The 19,822-nt window shown below is 40.8% G+C and overlaps 3 protein-coding genes across 7 annotated transcripts in view; 2 read left to right on the top strand and 1 right to left on the bottom strand.

Annotated features, from left to right (window-relative positions):
- LOC107569951 (transmembrane protein 181-like) overlaps positions 1 to 10,288 on the top strand; it is a 26,222-nt gene extending 15,934 nt beyond the window's left edge. For 3 of the 4 annotated variants that reach the window (XM_016256127.1, XM_016256125.1, XM_016256129.1), the window contains exons 5-17: positions 61 to 185; positions 2,026 to 2,157; positions 3,636 to 3,716; positions 3,795 to 3,894; positions 5,177 to 5,307; positions 5,382 to 5,473; positions 5,551 to 5,608; positions 6,645 to 6,747; positions 6,826 to 6,877; positions 8,072 to 8,154; positions 8,745 to 8,834; positions 8,926 to 8,992; positions 9,071 to 10,288. In XM_016256127.1, the coding sequence (XP_016111613.1) occupies positions 61 to 185; positions 2,026 to 2,157; positions 3,636 to 3,716; positions 3,795 to 3,894; positions 5,177 to 5,307; positions 5,382 to 5,473; positions 5,551 to 5,608; positions 6,645 to 6,747; positions 6,826 to 6,877; positions 8,072 to 8,154; positions 8,745 to 8,834; positions 8,926 to 8,992; positions 9,071 to 9,155 (1,199 nt within the window). In that variant the 3' untranslated portion in view covers positions 9,156 to 10,288. The remainder of the gene's footprint in view (positions 1 to 60; positions 186 to 2,025; positions 2,158 to 3,635; positions 3,717 to 3,794; positions 3,895 to 5,176; positions 5,308 to 5,381; positions 5,474 to 5,550; positions 5,609 to 6,644; positions 6,748 to 6,825; positions 6,878 to 8,071; positions 8,155 to 8,744; positions 8,835 to 8,925; positions 8,993 to 9,070) is intronic. The other variant, XM_016256128.1, reaches the window with a different exon arrangement.
- Positions 9,709 to 13,448, bottom strand: dynlt1b (dynein light chain Tctex-type 1b). 2 transcript variants are annotated; one of them, XM_016256132.1, is made up of 5 exons: positions 13,285 to 13,437; positions 12,980 to 13,021; positions 12,773 to 12,896; positions 11,968 to 12,045; positions 9,709 to 10,455 (listed from the first exon to the last, which is right to left on the bottom strand). In XM_016256132.1, the coding sequence occupies exons 1-5, from the start codon at positions 13,309 to 13,311 to the stop codon at positions 10,385 to 10,387; spliced, it is 342 nt and encodes a 113-aa protein (XP_016111618.1). In that variant the 5' UTR covers positions 13,312 to 13,437; the 3' UTR covers positions 9,709 to 10,384. The 2 variants fall into 2 exon arrangements, with proteins under 2 accessions (XP_016111618.1, XP_016111619.1); XM_016256133.1 differs by lacking the exon at positions 12,980 to 13,021 and having other exon boundaries at positions 13,285 to 13,448.
- Positions 13,449 to 15,586: 2,138 nt separating this feature from the next.
- On the top strand, positions 15,587 to 19,626 carry LOC107569943 (integumentary mucin C.1-like). The gene is made up of 3 exons (XM_016256117.1): positions 15,587 to 15,749; positions 16,292 to 16,462; positions 17,877 to 19,626. Exons 1-3 carry the CDS (start codon positions 15,587 to 15,589, stop codon positions 18,869 to 18,871), a joined length of 1,329 nt encoding a protein of 442 aa, XP_016111603.1. The 3' UTR covers positions 18,872 to 19,626.
- Positions 19,627 to 19,822: the final 196 nt, after the last annotated feature.

Below are 19,822 nucleotides of genomic sequence, written 5' to 3'. Positions count from 1 at the left end.
TGTGTGTGTGTGTGTGTGTGTGTGTGTGTGTGTGTGTGAGCTGATGAAGTGGGTGTTCAGTTGCAGATTTGAGCTGGGAAGAGCTGGGGGTGAAGGTGGAGCTGCAGGGTGTGATGCAGGACGCTAGCGTGATGCGCATCAGCAACAACGTTCACAACAAGAACCGAAGCCTGCGCTGCGCCGCCGTGAGTCATACAGCTGCACCATTAAGCCATTCGTTTATTTAAATCTAATTAAGAGTCACCCTCCATTTTTGAACACAGACGTAGACGAACTCAAATTGTTATAATTCATGAACGCTTTGGAATACAGACCTAAAGCTGGACTCTTTATTTTAAAAAGATAAATTACTGCAGAAGTGGAGTCATTTCAAAATATTAAAGTTTCAAAAAGTATCTAAAAAGCTTACATTTACGTTTAATTTTTATTATTTTTTAATCCAAAATTGCTATAAAATTAAAGCCTTGTGAAGTTTGAGGTTCCTGTGAGATTTTATTTAGAGCGCTACGCCACAGACAGCCACCGGGTGGCAGCAAAACTCCATAAACTTCTATCAACAAATCACCACCAAATATGGAATCTTGAGACTTAGACTTTTCCGACCATATGTATTTTTTCAAGATTATAAAAGATTTAGGTTCTAAAAGACCATGATACATTTTGTAATATGACACTTGACTCCACCCACTGAGGGGAGGTGACCGCTGAAAGACTTTAAACTCCGATTAATGTCTGATTTAAAACTGGTTTGCACAGGATGAATTCTGAGGTTTTAAGCTTTCAATTGATATATCATTTATAAAGATTACTAAAATGTGTGATAGAGGAAAAAAGACAACGAATAAAAGAGCGCCGGTGACACTTAAGGGGTTTAATTACCTAATGTGCTGATTAATTGATCAAATTATTCTCAGATTAATGAGATTAATTAACATGCACATCAGAATAGTTATCATTGTGTTAATTTAGAAAACAAACACTGAATAGACATTACAAAAAAGCAGCTTTAGAAAGAAATATTTTAATTCAATATACAGAAATACAAATAAATAGTGAAATATGAAATGTTTTTAAAAAAGAAACGATGCTCTAAATATAAAAGTAAAAGCGGCAGTAGGTTACCAAGTGAAGCTTGTTTGAATGGCATCTGTATGTTGTTCGGGTCGTTCTGAAAAGCCTGAGCAAAGTCTGTCGTCAAAGTATTTCTGTATAATTGTCATTTATCATAATTATTATATGCAGTGGCTTCTCCTCCTTTTCTTAGAGATATTTAGAGCCCGTTTATCAGGGAGTGATGCTTTTGTTCTCTTGGACTCGTTGGATGGAAACGGGGCTTTATTCACAAATGTTTTATGCGATATTCCAGTCTTATTTAATTAGAATTTTGGGATGGAAACATAGCTAGTATGACCCATTTCAGGAGCTGCTAAAATTACATTTTAAAAGCAGACCGTTAGCATGTTTGGGTAAGAAACCGCTTCACAAACAGTCTTTTCAACTACACACTATTATTTCTGTCTTCCAGTCATTCATATCATCACAGAAATACTGGGATGAAAGTTAAAAAACTGTGTGTGTGTCTGTTTCTCTGTGTGTGTGCATCTGTCTGTCTGTCTGTCTGTCTGTGTCTCTCTGTGTGTGTGTGTGTCTGTGTGTGTGTGTGTGTGTGCGCGTCTGTCGGTCTGTCTGTGTCTCTCTGTGTGTGTTTGTGTGCTTGCATGCATCTGTCTGTGTCTGTGCGTGTGTCTCTGTGTCTGTTTCTGTGTGTGTGTGTGCGTCTGTCTGTGTGTGCGTCTGTCTGTGTGTGCGCGTGCGTGTGTCTGTCTGTCTGTGTCTGTGTGTGTGCATCTGTCTGTGTCTGTTTCTCTCTGTGTGTGTGTGTGTGTGTGTGTGTGTGTGTGTGTGTGTGTGCGTCTGTCTGTGTCTCTGTGCGCATGCGTCTGTGTGTGTGTGTGTGTGTGTGTGTGTGTGTGCGTCTGTCTGTGTCTCTGTGCGCATGCGTCTGTGTGTGTGTGTGTGTTACAGCACCAGCAGGCGTGTGACGAGATCATCGTGCTGCATCTGGGATATCTGAACTACACTCAGTACAAGATCAACGTCAGCTTCAGGAACCTGCAGGACGGCCTGAAGGACAAAATCAAAAACGTGACTTTTGTGGTGAGTTCAGATTTTAACACTGTCCTTCAAAAACATAATACACATGATAGTAGATCATTTGATGCTGGAAAATCAAAAACCTTCCATCATGTATAGTTTTTCACAAAATAAGTGACTACAAAAAGCAGGTCAAATGTCAAAAGTTTTGGTTTTAATGACAAAAGGATTCCAAGGAGTCAAGTCAGTGTATTTCTATAGCACATTTAGAGTTGTGCCAAAGTGCTGTACAACAAAACAACGCATATAAAAAGCATAACATGCATCATATGAAAAATAAACACATTAAAATAGAATCAGAGCAAAGTGACATCAAACCCTTAAACTGACATTAATCAAAAGCCAGAGAAAACGAGTAAGATTTGAGAACAGACTTAAAACTGTCTCGTGAAGTAGCAAGTCTCACATTTACAGGCAAACTATTCCAAAGTTTAGGAGCTGCCGCTTAACTCCACCAACCAGAGCAAAGCTATGCTCAAAACTCAGTTTAATGTGGTGCGATTCATTTGGGAAAAAATTATTAAAATCGGCATTAGAATGCAGTTATATGAGCCTAAAATTCAAGCACAAAATCATATGATGGAGTTTAGCAATATCGCATCAGCAAGAGTGCTGCTTTTATACAACAGTTCAATAAAGGAGTTCATAATGTGTTGTTTTAGACACAGTAGTGTCTGTTTTGCGCCGTTTCAAAGTCACAGCAGAACTGATGTGTTTCTGATCCACACACAGCAGTGATTCATAACCGAATGAATCCAGGGTTTTGAGTGAATCGAGTGAGTCGGTGATTCAGCGACATAACTGAGTGAATGATTCAATGACTCACTCATTCAGACAGTGATTCGCCGCCACCTACTGACGGTTTCATTTCATATTTAAAGTCTGATTTAATCGATTTTTTTCCCAATATTTCATATTCCAATATTCAATAAAATCATTTATTATCATTTATGCAATGTTGAATCAGAATATTCCTTTCTAAAGCTACTTTTCGTAATGCCTATTCAATGCTCTTCATTTAACACAATAATGACTTTATTTGTTAGTTTCTCAGCCCAAAGTGATGTGTGATTCATTTATTGGCACATCACGTAATTGATTACAAATTTATTTCCTGACAACCTTAAAACAAATGAGCTTTATTCACAAAACCTGTGTTGTTTGGATGCAGTGAGAGCAGAAATCATCTGCTCATCTTTGCGTTACGTCTCTGGTCATAATTCTGAGCTTGAAATCAGGATTAGAAATACTATATTGTCACACGTGTGAAAATGCACCGAGAATTAAACAAATATCTGTAATCTGAATGAGATCCAGACGGGAATCGTGTGTTTGTGCTGGTTTTCAGAAACGCTACGAAATGCACAAAGTGTGCCGCAAAACAGGCAGACCAGCTCTGAATGAGTTCAGCAGATGTGAAATAAGCTGCGTGCTCCAGGAATCGCAGCTGAGCCGTTTCTCTGTGTTGTGTGCTTCCTCAGTTCAAGATGTACAGCGCCACGTTCTCTCAGGTGGAGATCTGGTTCCGCTTCGTGTTTGTGGTGATGACCTTCATCGTGACCGTGAGTTACCGCCGCACACCGTCTGCATGTTTTGAGTGTTTCACGAGCGTCTGATGTGATGATGCTGTGTTTGTGCAGTGTGTGTTCGCTCACTCCTTACGCAAGTTCTCCATGAGGGACTGGGGCATCGAGCAGAAGTGGATGTCTGTTCTTCTTCCTCTGCTGCTGCTGTATAACGGTGAGACGCACGTTTCACTTCCTTTACATCACAACTGGATGATTAAAAACTAGTGCTGTCGAACAATAATCACATTCAAATTCACATATATGTGTGTGTGCTGTCTGTATTTATTATGTATATATAAATGCAAACACATGCATGTATATATTTAAGAAAATGTTTATATTTGTATATTTAATATTTATATATAATATAAATTATATAAATGTTTACATGTAAATATTTTCTAAATATATACTGTGCTGTATGTGTGTGTATTTATATATACACATAATCAATATACACAATGTAAACAAAAATGTGACCGTAAAGACATTTCTAACATTACATTAGATTTCTATTTCAGTCCTTTTGAACTTTCCTATTCAGCTGTGAATCCTGAAAAATAAAATGAATCACGGTTTCCACAAAAATATTAATGTTTTCAACATTGCTAATAATCAGAAATGTCTCTTGAGCAGCAAGTCAGCATATTAGAATCAGAGGTGTTTTTCTGAACCGATCCGATACCAAAGATTCGGAGTATCGGCTGATACGGATCCGACACCAGAGTTTCTATACCTCTGTGTGTTGACCTGATCATCTCTGTTCTGTGTGTTAAATACAATCTACTAAATATAGACAACTTCATTTTGAAGAAAAATAACAAATGAAAAAATGATATAATCATAATCTATGACAAAAATACTATTATAAACTAGGTCGGGGATAATTCAGTAGCAAACGTTATTCTAGAAAATCACGAGTGCACAATAATTTTATAAAATCTAAACATTTAGTGAAACAACATTACTTGGTGGGGAACAAATAAAAGTGAATAAGTGTAGGATTAAATCTGGTCAAATGTTACAATGCTCTTTGTATTGTAAAATACATTCTTGAAAAACAAGTTAATGTATTTATATATAAATATATACTATCAAATTAAAAGACGTTACATTTAAATGTATAGCACAGTGATGTTGCAGCAACATATGATAGTAAATATTTAGTGTATGTATTTAGAGTGTGTTCTTTCACGGCATGATTCAGTCTGTTAACACCTTTAGAATGAGCACAATATTCAAGACACGGGGGCAGAAAATGTGTATATTTATACCACTTCATATTGTTAATCAGTTTCACACAGCAATGCAATATTGTAACGCATTACTTTCCATAAAAAAGTAACTTGAGTAACGTAATTAGTTACTTTTTTAAGGAGTAACGCAATATTGTAACGCATTACGTTTAACAGTAACTTTCCCCAACACTGGTGTCTGATGTGCTGCTGTTGTAGATCCGTTCTTCCCGCTGTCGTTCCTGGTGAACAGCTGGTTTCCGGGAACGCTGGACGCTTTCTTCCAAGCTCTGTTCCTGTGTGCGCTGCTGCTCTTCTGGCTGTGTGTGTATCACGGCATCCGAGTGCAGGTACGCTCTGTGAAGGGCCCTCACTAGTGCACTACTCACCTGTCTGCTCTGCTCACCTGTGCTCTCACCTGCAGGGAGACCGGAGGTTCCTGAGCTTCTACCTGCCCAAGCTGCTGATCGTGGGGCTTCTGTGGCTCTCGGCCGTGACGCTGGGAATCTGGCAAACGTGAGAAACCGGCTGCTGTTTTCTGCTGTCACTGCTGGTGCCTTATGGGATTCTCATCAGATTTTTCTTCTTCTTAGGGTGAATGAGCTGCAGGATCCCACGTATCAGTACAACGTGGACATCCAGAACTTCCAGGTGAGTTTCTTTCAGCTCCACACCGATTGTTCCTGCTTAATAAAATAACATCTGTCCAAATATTTCAAATGTTTAATTTGTGACCCTGGAACACAAAACCAGTCATAAGGGTCAATTTGTTTTAAATTGAGATTCATACATCATTTGAAAGCTAAAGATAAATAAGCTTTCCATTGATGTATGGTTTGTTAGGATCGGACCTAACCCTAACCCAACGTCAAATTCTGAAAAATACAGTAAAGTTGCAGATTTTCAGATGATAAAAAAATGCAACTTGTATTACAGAAAATACAGTAAAACATCAAATTGAAGTCTTTTTGAAATATGTTGCAGCATGTTTCTGATGATAAAAACAAATGCAATTTACATTCCAGAAAATATGGAATATATATAGAAAAACTCTTTCCCCGCCAGTGTTTTTGAAAAAAAGTTGCCAGCCAGCGTTTTTGCTGATTTTCATTCAAATTTCATGGCCCCCAGAATATTTTGTTGTGTGAATATCTGAACACGCAATACATCACAATAAAATCATACCCTCTACTTTCAAAGAAAAAAAAATCTGTTTTATTCTAGCTTCAAGCATTGTTTTTTTAATCAACTCTTGAATGTAGGTAGGTTTCATTTTGAGCAAAAAGCTGAGAAAATCTTATTTTTCATCAAATACTGCATCTGGATCATATTCTGTAATATTATCAGAGCAAAGCTGCAGTAGATGGCTTCCATCAGCAAAGCTTGCACACTTTCTGGATCCACATTTCACTCGCTAACATCAGGCAGTTTTCATTTAGACGCGGTTAGTGTTGATGATCGCATTATTTTTCATACGCATGCGCTTACATCTGAGATCGCTGGTTTCTGCGTCTTCCTCGCCTGTGTTTTTGATCGAGTGATTCTAGACTCATTCAGGAGATGCGTAATAGCGCCCCCTAGCGTATAACAGCGAGAACACGGAAGCACGGAAAATAAAGTGTTTGGTGGGGAAAGAGTTCAATTCAAGTGTGTGTGTGTATATATTGTGTGTGTGTATTTGCTGCAGGGCATGAAGGTCTTCTTCCTGCTGCTGGTGGCGGTGTATGTGCTGTATCTGGTGTTTCTGGTGCTGTGTGCCTGCTCCGAGCTCAAGAACGCACCCTACACAGGTAACACACACACACACAGACAACACACACACAGAGTCACGTGCATGTTTGTGATCCTCGTCTGATTGGTTTGCTCAGATCTGCGGCTGAAGTTCTTGACGGCGCTGACGCTGCTGGTGCTGGTGATCAGGTCTGTCATCATTCAACACACACACACACTCACAAACACGCGCACACACACACACACACACACACACACTCACACACACTCAAACGCGCATACACACACACACACACACACACACACACACACTCAAACACGCACACACACACTCAAACGCGCACACACACACACACACTCACAAACACACACACTCTCTCACACACACACACACTCACAAACACACACTCACAAACACTCAAACACACACACACACACACTCTCACACACACACACACTCACAAACACTCTCACACACACACTCAAACGCACATACACACACACACTCAAACACACACACACACACTCAAACGCACACACACACACACACACACACACACTCTCTCACACACACACACACACACACTCACACGCACTCACACGCACACACACACACACACACACTCACACGCACTCACACGCACACACACACACACACACACTCACACGCACTCACACGCACACACACACACACACACACTCACACGCACTCACACGCACACACACACACACACACACTCACACGCACTCACACGCACACACACACACACACACACTCACACGCACTCACACGCACACACACACACACACACACTCACACGCACTCACACGCACACACACACACACACACACTCACACGCACTCACACGCACACACACACACACACACACTCACACACACACTCAAACGCACACACACATACACACTCACACACACTCAAACGCACACTCACACACACTCAAACGCACACACACATACACACACACACTCAAACGCACACACACATACACACTCACACACACTCACACACGCACTCACAAACGCACACACACATACACACTCACACACACTCACACACGCACTCACAAACGCACACACACATACACACTCACACACACTCACACACGCACTCACAAACGCACACACACATACACACTCACACACACTCACACACGCACTCACAAACGCACACACACATACACACTCACACACACTCACACACGCACTCACAAACGCACACACACATACACACTCACACACACTCACACACGCACTCACAAACGCACACACACACACTCACACGCTCTCTCTCTCTCACACACACCTGTGTAAATACACACTTTCACATGAGTGAGTTGTCATTTCCTCTTCCTGTTTCCTCAGTGTGGTTATTCTGTACCTGAGATTCGGCTCCAAGGCTTTGCAAGACAACTTTGTTTCCGAGCTTTCCACTCACTACCAGAATTATATCCTTTCATTCCAGATTCCCTCACATCTGATTCTTCTCTGGAAATCCATCGCTTTAAAACTAAAACGAAAAATTGTGTTAGAAATCCATTAAGAACAGAAAAATCGATCCTATTGTAGTTTTTATTAATATTTTGAATTAGTTTTTATATTTTCCAAGTTTTAGTAACTTTACTGTTTGTCGATATGTCTGTACGTTTTATTTTTATTTTTTAGAGCATCAAATTATACTAAACACCGTTGAAATAAAATAAGTTTGTTTTTTTATTTTATTAAGTTCTAGTTTTATATATATATTTTAAAATGTCTGTATAGTTTTTTATATATATATATATATATTAGTTAATTATAATAACCCTGGTTTAATGTCATGCTACTGTATTGCAGTGTTATTTTCAATTAGATTTTATTTTTTATAATTTTTTTCATTTTAATTTTAGTTTAGGTTTTAGTAATTTTTATTTTTGTCTATAGTGTTATTTATTATTACATGTAGTACTAGTTTTTAGTGTTTCTGAATGGTTTGTCCATGGTTTTAGTTAGCAGTAATAAGCCTGGTTTAAAGTGGTTCTCCTGAGTGTGTCTGCACCGGCGGAGTTCCTCTCCTTCTACGGCCTGCTGAACTTCTATCTCTACACGCTAGCCTTCGTCTACTCGCCCTCCACAAGCGCTCTGTACGGTGAGTCCATCGCTGTGTGTTTCTGCAGCACAGCTGGCCTTCGTCACGTAACCGCGTGTGTGTGTGTGTGTGTGTGTGTGTGTGTGTGCAGACTCGCAGCTGAAGGACAATCCTGCCTTCTCCATGCTCAACGACTCGGACGATGACGTCATTTACGGGTACGTCCCCACATCACGTCACTCATGCCATCCACACCATGCTTTCTGATGCTCCTGTGTGTGCGTGTTTCTCTGAAGGAGCGATTATGAGGAGACGCCTCTCCAGAACGGCCGCGCAATCAAAGCCAGCGCCAAATACCAGGATGAGAGCGGGAGCGACTGAAAGCGGAGTGACTCCGGATCGCTGGTGCTCACCGAGCACATGTATATAGACTAACAGTGTGTAAATATACGAGCCCATGTATTTTTAAAGCTACAGTGGCGTGTTTGTGAAGTCATTACACCTGATCTCAGATCAGTGCTGCAACACTGCTGGGCTCAGTGGCCTGTTTCACCTCCAAATTAAAAGGGGAAAAATCAATCGTCTGTATTTTCATTTGCATTTGAGATAATTAAGCACATTTAACCCCGAGATAATGAAAATCATCCTGATATGCTCAATTCATTAACACTAATAATACCTTGCTGTAAGATGTGCTTTTATACACGAGTTAAAACAAACATGTTAAAAAGGTGTTAATTTTCAATTCCTATGAAATACTTCTATAAAGTTAGATTTTTGTTTGCAATGCAGTAATAACTGTTTAGGATAAATGTGCTTAATTTTCATTTAAAAAAATTTAATTAAGGGTCTCAAAATATTTCATTTTTTTGGTTTTTGAGTGATTCATATTGTGTATTTCTAGACAGTGTTTATGTGATTGGCGCAGTTGTTCCTCATCGATCAGACTCTGTTAATAACGTGTGAGGACGCTGCTTATGTGCATGTGTTTCTGTTGATTTCTGGCTGGTTTGAGTTGTTTCTGGAGCTGCTGTGAATGTGTGTGTGCTTCTGGATGAGAATATTGAGCCTCGTGTTTCTTTGCCTTCACTGGATGTCGTCGTGTATCGTTTTTCAAGAAGCCTTCTTTTCTCACATTCCTGGTTTATTGTGCTTCTCTCTTGTTTTGGTGTATGTCTGATGAATATTTTGTGGGTCTGAATCACGCCCAGGGTCCCGCTGAGGACCGAAGCACCTTGTTTGTGTTTTGTGAAGCTCTGTTGTTTCTTCTGAACTGAGCTGTGAGGACGGGACTCTAGAGCGGTGCTGTGTTTTACGCATTTCTATTGACTCGTGTTTGTTTGATTGAGTGGTTTATCTGTCCCATGTGTCGCTGGGCTTTATGAAGTGTCCCAGAAGCACTGTGTGATGACTGTGCCTTTCCACGTGTACATGAGCTCAGTCCAGACGAGGAGCTCTCCTTCACTCGCACTGCTGTGACGTCTGAGCGAATGTGGAATAAACTCTTCAGACGGATTTAAGAGGTGAATTCATGTGCTTTTATTGAACAGGAGAGTTGAATGCAGGAATACTGAAGGTTTCATAAGAAGCGGCGTGTGTTTGATGTGACTCTAGATGGCGAGTCCAAACACACTGACGATGCAGTACAGGTGTTTGTTTTCCCATCGGACCGAGCAGCTGCCTGCAGAAGAGACCAAACACACACACGTGTGACCCTGGAGCACAAACCCAGTCATAGCTTTCCAGTGCTGTATGGTTTGTTAGGATCGGACAATATTTGGCTGAGATACAACTATCTGGAAATATTGAGAAAATCATCTTTAAAGTTGTTCAAATGAAGTTCTTAGCAATGCATATTACTAATCAAACATTAAGTTTTGATATATTTACGGTAGGATATTTACAAAATATCTTCATGGAACATGATCTTTACTTAATATCCTAATGATTTTTGGCATAAAAGAGAAATGTATAATTGTGACCCATACAATGTATTGTTGGCTATTGCTACAAATATCCCCCAGCGACTTAACACTGCTTTTGTGCTGCAGGGACACGCATTATCCTGAATTCTAAAAATAAATGAAATAAACTGCAACAGAAGGGCAAAGAAGTTTTACTTCTAATAATATAACTGTGTAAAGTCCAGAGATGGGACAAAAATTCAAACAATATTGTACTTTTTTGTTTGTGTAGTCAGACAGATTAGCAATTGTAAGAAATGTTTAACATTAGGTGATATTTTTGTAACATCAAACTACATTTATTTCTGGAAATGAATGACCGAATGAAGAATAATATCATACTGCAATATTCCTTTAGCATTACCTCTAAAAATAAATGTATAATTAATCAAATACACTGTGCTTCTAATAACTTTGGCTAATATTCAGGCAAGATTCTGTCAAGATGAACAAACGTCCTTCCTAGAGCGTTATTAGAACATTAATAATGTTTCTGTTAGATGTTCATCTGATGTTTTTAAATGTTGCTACTTGTTTCAGACCTGAATTCTATAAAAATAAACTGCAACAGAAGGGCAAAGAAGTTTTACTTCTAATAATATAACTGTGTAAAGTCCAGAGATGGGACAAAAATTCAAACAATATTGTACTTTTTTGTTTGTGTAGTCAGACAGATTAGCAATTGTAAGAAATGTTTAACATTAGGTGATATTTTTGTAACATCAAACTACATTTATTTCTGGAAATGAATGACCGAATGAAGAATAATATCATACTGCAATATTCCTTTAGCATTACCTCTAAAAATAAATGTATAATTAATCAAATACACTGTGCTTCTAATAACTTTGGCTAATATTCAGGCAAGATTCTGTCAAGATGAACAAACGTCCTTCCTAGAGCGTTATTAGAACATTAATAATGTTTCTGTTAGATGTTCATCTGATGTTTTTAAATGTTGCTACTTGTTTCAGAACGTTAAAAGAACACACAAGCGTAACATTCCCATAATATCTGCAAAATGATCAAACGGAATGTTTCGTTCATGTTCGCATAACCAAGAAAAAGGTTTTTAAAACATGAAAAAACCTGGACGTTTGAAGACCATTAGAAGTAACTTTTTAATATGAACACCAGAACACATTTTTCAGTTTTCTGCTGGGTCAGAGGTGTGTGTGTAGAACTGCGGTTCACATTTCTATTGGAATAGAACTCAGGACGGCTCTTACCATCTGTAGTATTGTCCCAGAAACATGACGAAGCCGACTGCAGTCCTGCACCGTTTTTCTGCATTATAATACACGTGACTGATGGAGAGAACAGAGACGATCATTCTGCAGTAACATCATAACCATGAGCTTCAGACACAAATGAAGATGTGTTCACCCTCAGATCACGATGAGTTTGTTTCTTCGTCAGGTTTGGAGAAATGTAGCATTGCAGCAGTGTCTCACTGCAAGTGAATGGGTGCCGTCAGAACGAGAGCTGATAGAAACATCACAGTAACCCACAGCACTCCAGTCCATCAGTGAACATCTGGAGAAGACAAAAGCTGAGACACATCCAGCATTAAGACGCTTTTAACTAAAATACATTGAGTTCATAATCCATAATAACGCTTCCTCCAGTGAAAAAGTGCATCTGCTGTTGTCTCTCGCATCAAAATCCAGCCACATGTGTGTTTAGAGCTGTTTAAACGCTGCTTGATCTGTGCAGATTTCTCTCCTGATTCACACCAGAACACTGACTCACTGCAGGAAGAGTTATTATGGATTATAGACTCTATGTATTTTAGTTAAAAGCGTCTTAATGCTGGATTAGTTTCAGCTTTTGTCTTCTCCAGATGTTCACTGATGGACTGGAGTGCTGTGGATTACTGTGATGTTTCTATCAGCTCTCGTTCTGACGGCACCCATTCACTTGCAGTGAGACACTGCTGCATTTCTCCAGACCTGACGCAGAAACACACTCCTCGTGATCTCAGATGAACACATGATCAGCAGATCTTGGTGTGTGTGAGGCTGAGAGGCTGACCGATGTATTTGAAGGGTTTGCTCAGTTTGCTGAGCTGCCCGAGGCTCTGCTCCACCACGCTGGACACCCACTGGTTCACACGCTTGTGCTCGTACGGGTTTCTGCCGATCACTGCTTCCAGAGACTGGACACAGAGAGAAGAAGCGCTCGCACAAATCACTCAAACACGAGACGAGGCTCAGAGACGACGCGGAGAGACGAGCTAACCTCCTTCACGATGCTGCTCACTTCATCCACGACGAACGCCGTCTGGAGGAAATCAGACGATTAAACACACCATAACCCGCTGTGTTAGCTCCGCTGTAGCTCAGCTTGAAGCCTCAGTGAAGCAGCTGTATATACTGCACTGTGCATGAAGTAAACACGCCGCTAGCTCCTCGGTTAGCAGCTGTTAGCGAGCAGCTCCACCGCGGCGCGAGGAAGAATACAGGCAGGGGATGCGATACATGACTTCTTAAAGCAAACATCTTCTGATCGAGTTTCTTTCAAACATTTGATCGTCTTTAACTCACCTCTTCCGCGCTCTGATCGTCGTCCATGTTTCGTCGTCGTCGTCGTTGTTGTTGTTGTCACGCGAAGCCTCGGCGGTTGTCATGGAGATGACGCACACGTCACGACGCAGAGGCGACGTATTCTATCTGAACGCGTGTGAATGACATGAATTACAGACGGCTGAAAGATGTCTTGTGAATCCAGTGTCATTGTGGTGTTTATTCCAATTTCCAAATAACGATGGCTTGATTTAAGTTCTTGTGCTTCTAGGCTTGCATAGCTTCATCCTCAGGATGTTATTATTTATTATGAACATCCAGATGCTGTTATCTGCTGAATATGTTGTTAATGCAACAGTGCTCGAGTCTCCAGTCTTTCCCCTTTTTCATCTCATTACAAGTAACAAAACAGTGTCACATTGTTTCTGTGCATTATGAAAACTGTTCTAAGAAGTGTTGTGCTCTTATTGTTGTGCTTTCTCTGTGTGGATCATAGCACCACTCCATCATATTAGTTTCCTGCATTCAAATAAATAACATTATACCAGAACATTACTTCCAGGCTCTTCACTAACTCTCCACATTTTCAGATGCATCATTTTGATGGTGGTTTTTATTGGTCATGTGGTATGATATAAAGGTAATGTCATGCAGTCTTTAAGTGTGCAGATTACTGACTGTTTACAATCTTGCTGCAAACATCTCTCTTACTGGAGGTATTAATCTGTCAGATAAGAAATGTATTAATTCTTAGGTCAGAAAGTGTTATTCGTGATATCAGGCATTATCCACACGCACAGCACAAGTGTCAAGATTACAAAAAGGTAAATCAACATACAGAAATAGGCTATATACATCTCACCGTGTCAAATTAATAATAACAGCATATATCAAGCACCAAAGAAACAAGCAGATACATGAAGAATATTACAAGGCAGCAATAAAATGCTCTTTTAAGCATCTGTAGATGCGCTTCACGTGTGTGTCCAGCAGGCGGAAGTGACGCGCAAACAGCGCTCATGACGCATCACGCTTCCGCTGCAGAATCATGGGTAATGTAGTTTTCACCAGGAATTCAACATGGTTACTTAAAAATGCCGTTTAAACACGCGAACTGATGTCTTCAACAGAAGCATAACAACATCGCAGCTCTCAGGATCTCTGTCATTAAAAGTTTACACGTTATCGTTAAAAATCAATCCCACAATGGCTGAATATGAATGGAATTTTTACTTCCGGAACTCGACTGTTTATATTTTCTGTATTAAATATGCTAATCTATTTTTTATTTCTAATAATAATTCAATTAATCAAACTTATGGAAGATGATTCGCACTCTACCCGAAGGATCATTTCAGGCGTACGGACGAGCTTTTGTTCGATAATCAAATAAAAGTCCATTTAGAAGTATTTATGGTGCTCTGAAACATTTGTTTGTATGATGGGCAAGTATCACATTCACAAGATCCCTTCTGTTTAAACCCAACTGTAAAGCATTAGCTTCAGATTTATTATCATCACTATAATGAATATTTATAAAATATATATGAATAAAAATGGCTATTGTGTATGCTTCCACGTGTTGTTGTTCTGTGCAGTGTTGTGTTATTGTGGAATTGAAGTTTTGCATATGAAAAGCGTTGTGCTGCTCGCTGAGTGTCGCCCTCTAGAGCCGCGGGTGCGCTACTGCAGCTGCGCGACACTTCAGCAGCTTACACTCAGTCACATCACACCCGATACAGCCGCTGAAGGACGGGCCGCTCATGAAGGATTCTCATTCTCTGCTAGTGAACATTTAGATCTGTGAGCATCGCGGATCAGCGCGTGTGTGTGTGTGTGTGTGTGTGTGTGTGTGAGCGAGAGACAGCATCATCATCCTCCTCATCCTCCTCATCATCATCATCCAGCGGAGGACAAAGACGCAGAAATGGGTCACAGCAGCGGCTGATCTCAGGGTAGGTGTCTGATCTCCATCATTCGCTCATTGTGTTCAAATCAAAGCGAGATTTCACACGATGAACGTGTTTGTGTTCGCGAACCGACTCTGGTTCTCTCTGTCTGATTCTTCGCTCGGGTTCTGGGGTTTGTCGACACGGATAACGGGACATTGTGTGACTCGCTCACTCTTTTGTTGATCGTGTCGATGAGCGAGAACAACCAGTCGTTCATTTCCTGAACGTGACGTTCACTCTTTAAACCAGCTAACCTGGCTTTAATAGAAATTCGGGCTGATGGTGGTTTTTAGGTGTTCTGTGTTTCGTAAGGGTTGCATCACGATGATGGCCCACACACACGGACACTCTTCCAGTGATGCTCAGTCTCCATGGCGACCAGCGGCAGCATCAGCACCACATCGCATCACATCACAACACATCACATCATCATCACAGCACATCGTCACATCAACACATCACAGAATATCATCATATCACCATCACAGCACATTATCACATCAGCACAGCACATCAAAGTCACATCACAGCATAGTATAGCAAATCACATCACTACAGCACATCACCACAGCATCATCTCATCATCATCACATAACATCACATCATATCACATCATATCATCACATAATCACATCGCATCACTTCCATTGTCCTCATTTGTAAGTCGTTTTGGATAAAAGCGTCTGCTAAATGTCAAAATGTAAATGTAGTTATCACATCACATCAACACATCACAGCTCGGCGCTCCCACTGCATCTCATGTTTTTAAATGAAGAAAGTGCTCTTTGTGATTGGCTTTCGTTTCTTTTCTTTTTTAATTAAACTATGCATACATGATGCTTTTTTGTTTAGAATTGTTTAAGCAACTTAATTAAGTATATTTGTTTTATGCACTTTTTCACAGATAATAGTGTTACTTTATTGTTGTAATAAACGTGCATTAGTAATATTTAGCTCTTGTGGCCTCAGGCTTTTTTTCACCCTAGCTGAAATTATGCCTTTTCAATTCAAATATTGATAACATTTAAGTGCAAAATTCGAATGTAGTTGTTCAGCCGTTTTGAGCGCCCTCACAGTGCTGTTCATCTGCGTCTCTGCTCTCACAGGGCTGAAGTGTAATCTGGTGGTGTATAAACCAGCGGAGCGGTCCGGGCATCTCAACTGTGAGCTCTTCCACTGTCCGAGCGAGAGAGACTGTCCGCTGATGACAGCCAGCGCCGGAGTCAACACCTACAACATATTCAAGGGTGAGCAGAGCCACAGCCACATCAGCAGTCATGCTTCTGTTTTATCAGACAGTACGTCATTGGCGTGGTTTTTTGGGGATGTCGCCTCAGTTCTTCTGATTCTTCATGTAATCGCAGACGGACTGGATGATGATCAGATCAGATCTCTGTGTGGAGCGCTGGCTGGTGTTCATACAAAAATATCACTGGATTATTACAATTAATGGCAAAATGAATGTTTGGAAATGTAAACTGATCTACTGACACACTACAGCAAAAGAGAGACATAGAAATGTACACACATCTTCATTCTGCTCTTAATGCATCGTTTGTCCTTCTCAAAATCATACAGTCATTGTTGGAAAGGGTTAAAATGCACAAAAATGCTGGAAAACCATAGCATTTGTGGGAGCTGGAGGATTTTTCTGAAGAACAGCAGGCAGTTTGTGTGGGTGTGTGTGTTTGTGTTTGTGTGTGTGTGTGTTTGTGTGTGTGTGTGTGTGTGTGTGTGTGTGTGTGTGTGTGTGTGTGAGTGTGTGTGTGAGGTCACTCATGTCGAAAATTAGGTATTTTAATAGATCTCCTGTTATGATGTGAATCACACTGTGGGTGTGTGTGCGTGTTTTTGTGACAAATGAGGACATACATTTGTATAATGACAAAGGTATGACAGGTATTACAAGGAGAAGGTGACTTTTCAGGACATTACCCCATGTCCCCACTTTTCAAAACGCTTATAAATCACACAGAATGGAGTGTATTGAAAATCTGAAATAGCAGAAAGTCTCCTGTGAGGGGTAGGTTTAGGGGTAGGGTTGGTGTAGGGCAATAGAATATACGGTCTGTACAGTATAAAAACCATTACGCCTATGGAGAGTCCCCACTTCCCCCCTAAACAAACCTGTGTGAGTGTGTGTGTGTGTGTGTGAGTGTGAGTGTGAGTATGTAGTGCATGTGTGTGTGTGTGTGTGTGTGTGTGTGTGTGTATTTATATGCTATACAGACAAAAATATTGACATGGGACACCCCCTTCTAATGAACAGGTTTGACTACTTTAGTAATTTCCAAGAGTACAAATCTTAATGTTTAAGCTATTCTAGGGAATTGTGTGCTTCTAATTTTATAGCATCAGTTTGGACAGGAGCCTTTTCTATTCTAACACGACAATGCCTCTGTGTATAAGGCAAGGTTCAGAAAGAAATGATTGATTGAGTCGGTGTGGAAGAACTTGACTGGTCTGCTCTGACTTTAAATGCAGACCTTGAGCCAAAAACTCATCATCAAACACCACCAGTTGGGTTAGGGTTAGTTGAATTAAAATGAAAATAAAAAATATTAAAACTAATTCAGAATATTCATTTAAAAACTACAATAGTATCTTCAGTGATACTAAAATAACACTCTTTGGTTTCTGCTTTTGATTTGATTTTTTCAGGTTTAACTCATCCAACAACTAAAGGAAGTGGAAGAATTACAGCCAAACCTGCAGCGCCTCAGCCGACCATGACCATGACTACACCCACAACAACTACAACTACACCCACAACACCTGCGACTGCACCCGCAACTGCAACTACAGCCACGACTACACCCACAACAACTACAACTAGACCCACGACTACACCCACAACACCTGCGACTGCACCCGCAACTACACCCACAATTGCAACTACACCCGCAACTACACCCACAACCACAACTACACACGCAACTACACCTACACCTACAACTACACCCACAACTACAACTACAACCACAACACCTGTGACTACACCCGCAACTACACCCACAACTACAACCACAACTACACCCACGACACCAGCACCAACAACAACCAGCACCACCTCCAGCAGCAAAGCCACTGAAGCAGCGCTGACCGAGTCAGAATCACCCGAGATGCTGGAAACCGTCGCTATGACGACCACATCCACTACCACGGCAACCAGCACCACACAGTCCTCCTCCACTAAAAGCAGCAGCACTAAAGCGCCACGGACACCCATCAAACCCAGCCGACCCAAGAAACCCAGCAAACCCTCGAGACCAGAGATGCATTCAGTGAAGCCCGTCAGAGCCACGACGCTCCCGACGAGCAGCACACCTGCAACCACAACCACAACCACGACCACAACCACAACTACAACCATGACACCTGCAACCACAAGCACAAGCACAACTACAAGCACAGCAGCGGTGATTGAGCTGGAGAGCAACCCGAAGCACCGGAATTTCAGTCGTCCCATTCTGTCTCTTCCAGGGAAGCCCAAGGTGTCTCGGGTGATGTGGAAGAACAGCCTGGTGGCCATCGTGGTGATCACACTCGTCTTCCTCGCGCTCATCCTCTCTCTGGCGGCCCGTAAAGCCATGGAGTCGTTCGACAGACGCCACTACACCAGACTGGAGCTCAACGACCTGCACTACGAGGTTTAAACGCCAGCGACGCCACAGTCCAGTGGAGAAGTGTGTTTCCCGTTCGCTCTCTGGGGAAAAAGCTTTGTGTTTTAATATTTAGGCTGTTTGGTGTAGACACTGAACGCTGTCGACGCTTCATCTGTGAATGGAGATTGAAGGAGAGAAATCAAAAGCAATACACTGAACTCAGGTGGAGTGAGATGGTGAGCAGCATCACTCCTGCACGACGTCTCTTTGGCTCATGTTTAGTTTTCTCTGGAGAAACATGGGTAAGGACGGGCTCCGCTGAGTTTCTTTCCCTGTGTTTTCCGGATCCAGAGCACAGATCTCCTTCACTAATGGATGTGCACCTCTATCATGTGCTTTAGTTCACGCGAGATCCTCACATGCGTCTCATGTTTTCACTGTGTTTTGATCTTATTCTGCTTCGGTATTTTCTAATCTGTTATTATATGTTTGTTGTTGGTGAGCCTTGGCTTTTACAGACACCTTGAGATTAATGTGATTGTTTCTCTTGCAAGAAATAAAAATGAGTCTTTTTCAGTATTTAAAAGATTTGTTATTATATTCTGATTTAAAAAAAAATAATAATAAATGAAGAGTGCTGAATTGTATTGGTTCAGAGTTATGCAAATACACAAGCAACAGTAAATGACAGACAATAATGTTTCAAAAGCTCTTTTAAAATACTTGTTAGTGCAAACAATGATTAATGCTGTTCTTTTGAACTTTCTGTTCATCTGTGAATCCTGAAAAATAAAATGTCTCACAGTTTCCACAAAAATATTGTGCAGCACGACTGTGTTCAACATTGATAATAATCAGAAATGTTTCTCGAGCAGCAGATCAGCATATTATACTGATTTCTGAAGATCATGTGACACTGAAGACTGGAGGAATGATGCTGAAAATACAGCTGCGCATCACAGAAATACATTACAGTTTAACAGAGATTCACAGAGAAAACAG

The sequence above is a fragment of the Sinocyclocheilus grahami genome, unplaced genomic scaffold (genome assembly GCF_001515645.1).
Source record: "Sinocyclocheilus grahami isolate Dianchi unplaced genomic scaffold, SAMN03320097.WGS_v1.1 scaffold1398.1, whole genome shotgun sequence".
Lineage (NCBI taxonomy): Eukaryota > Metazoa > Chordata > Actinopteri > Cypriniformes > Cyprinidae > Sinocyclocheilus > Sinocyclocheilus grahami.
The sequence above is the reverse complement of the archived record's forward strand: the minus strand, read 5'-3'. Positions and strand labels throughout refer to the sequence as shown.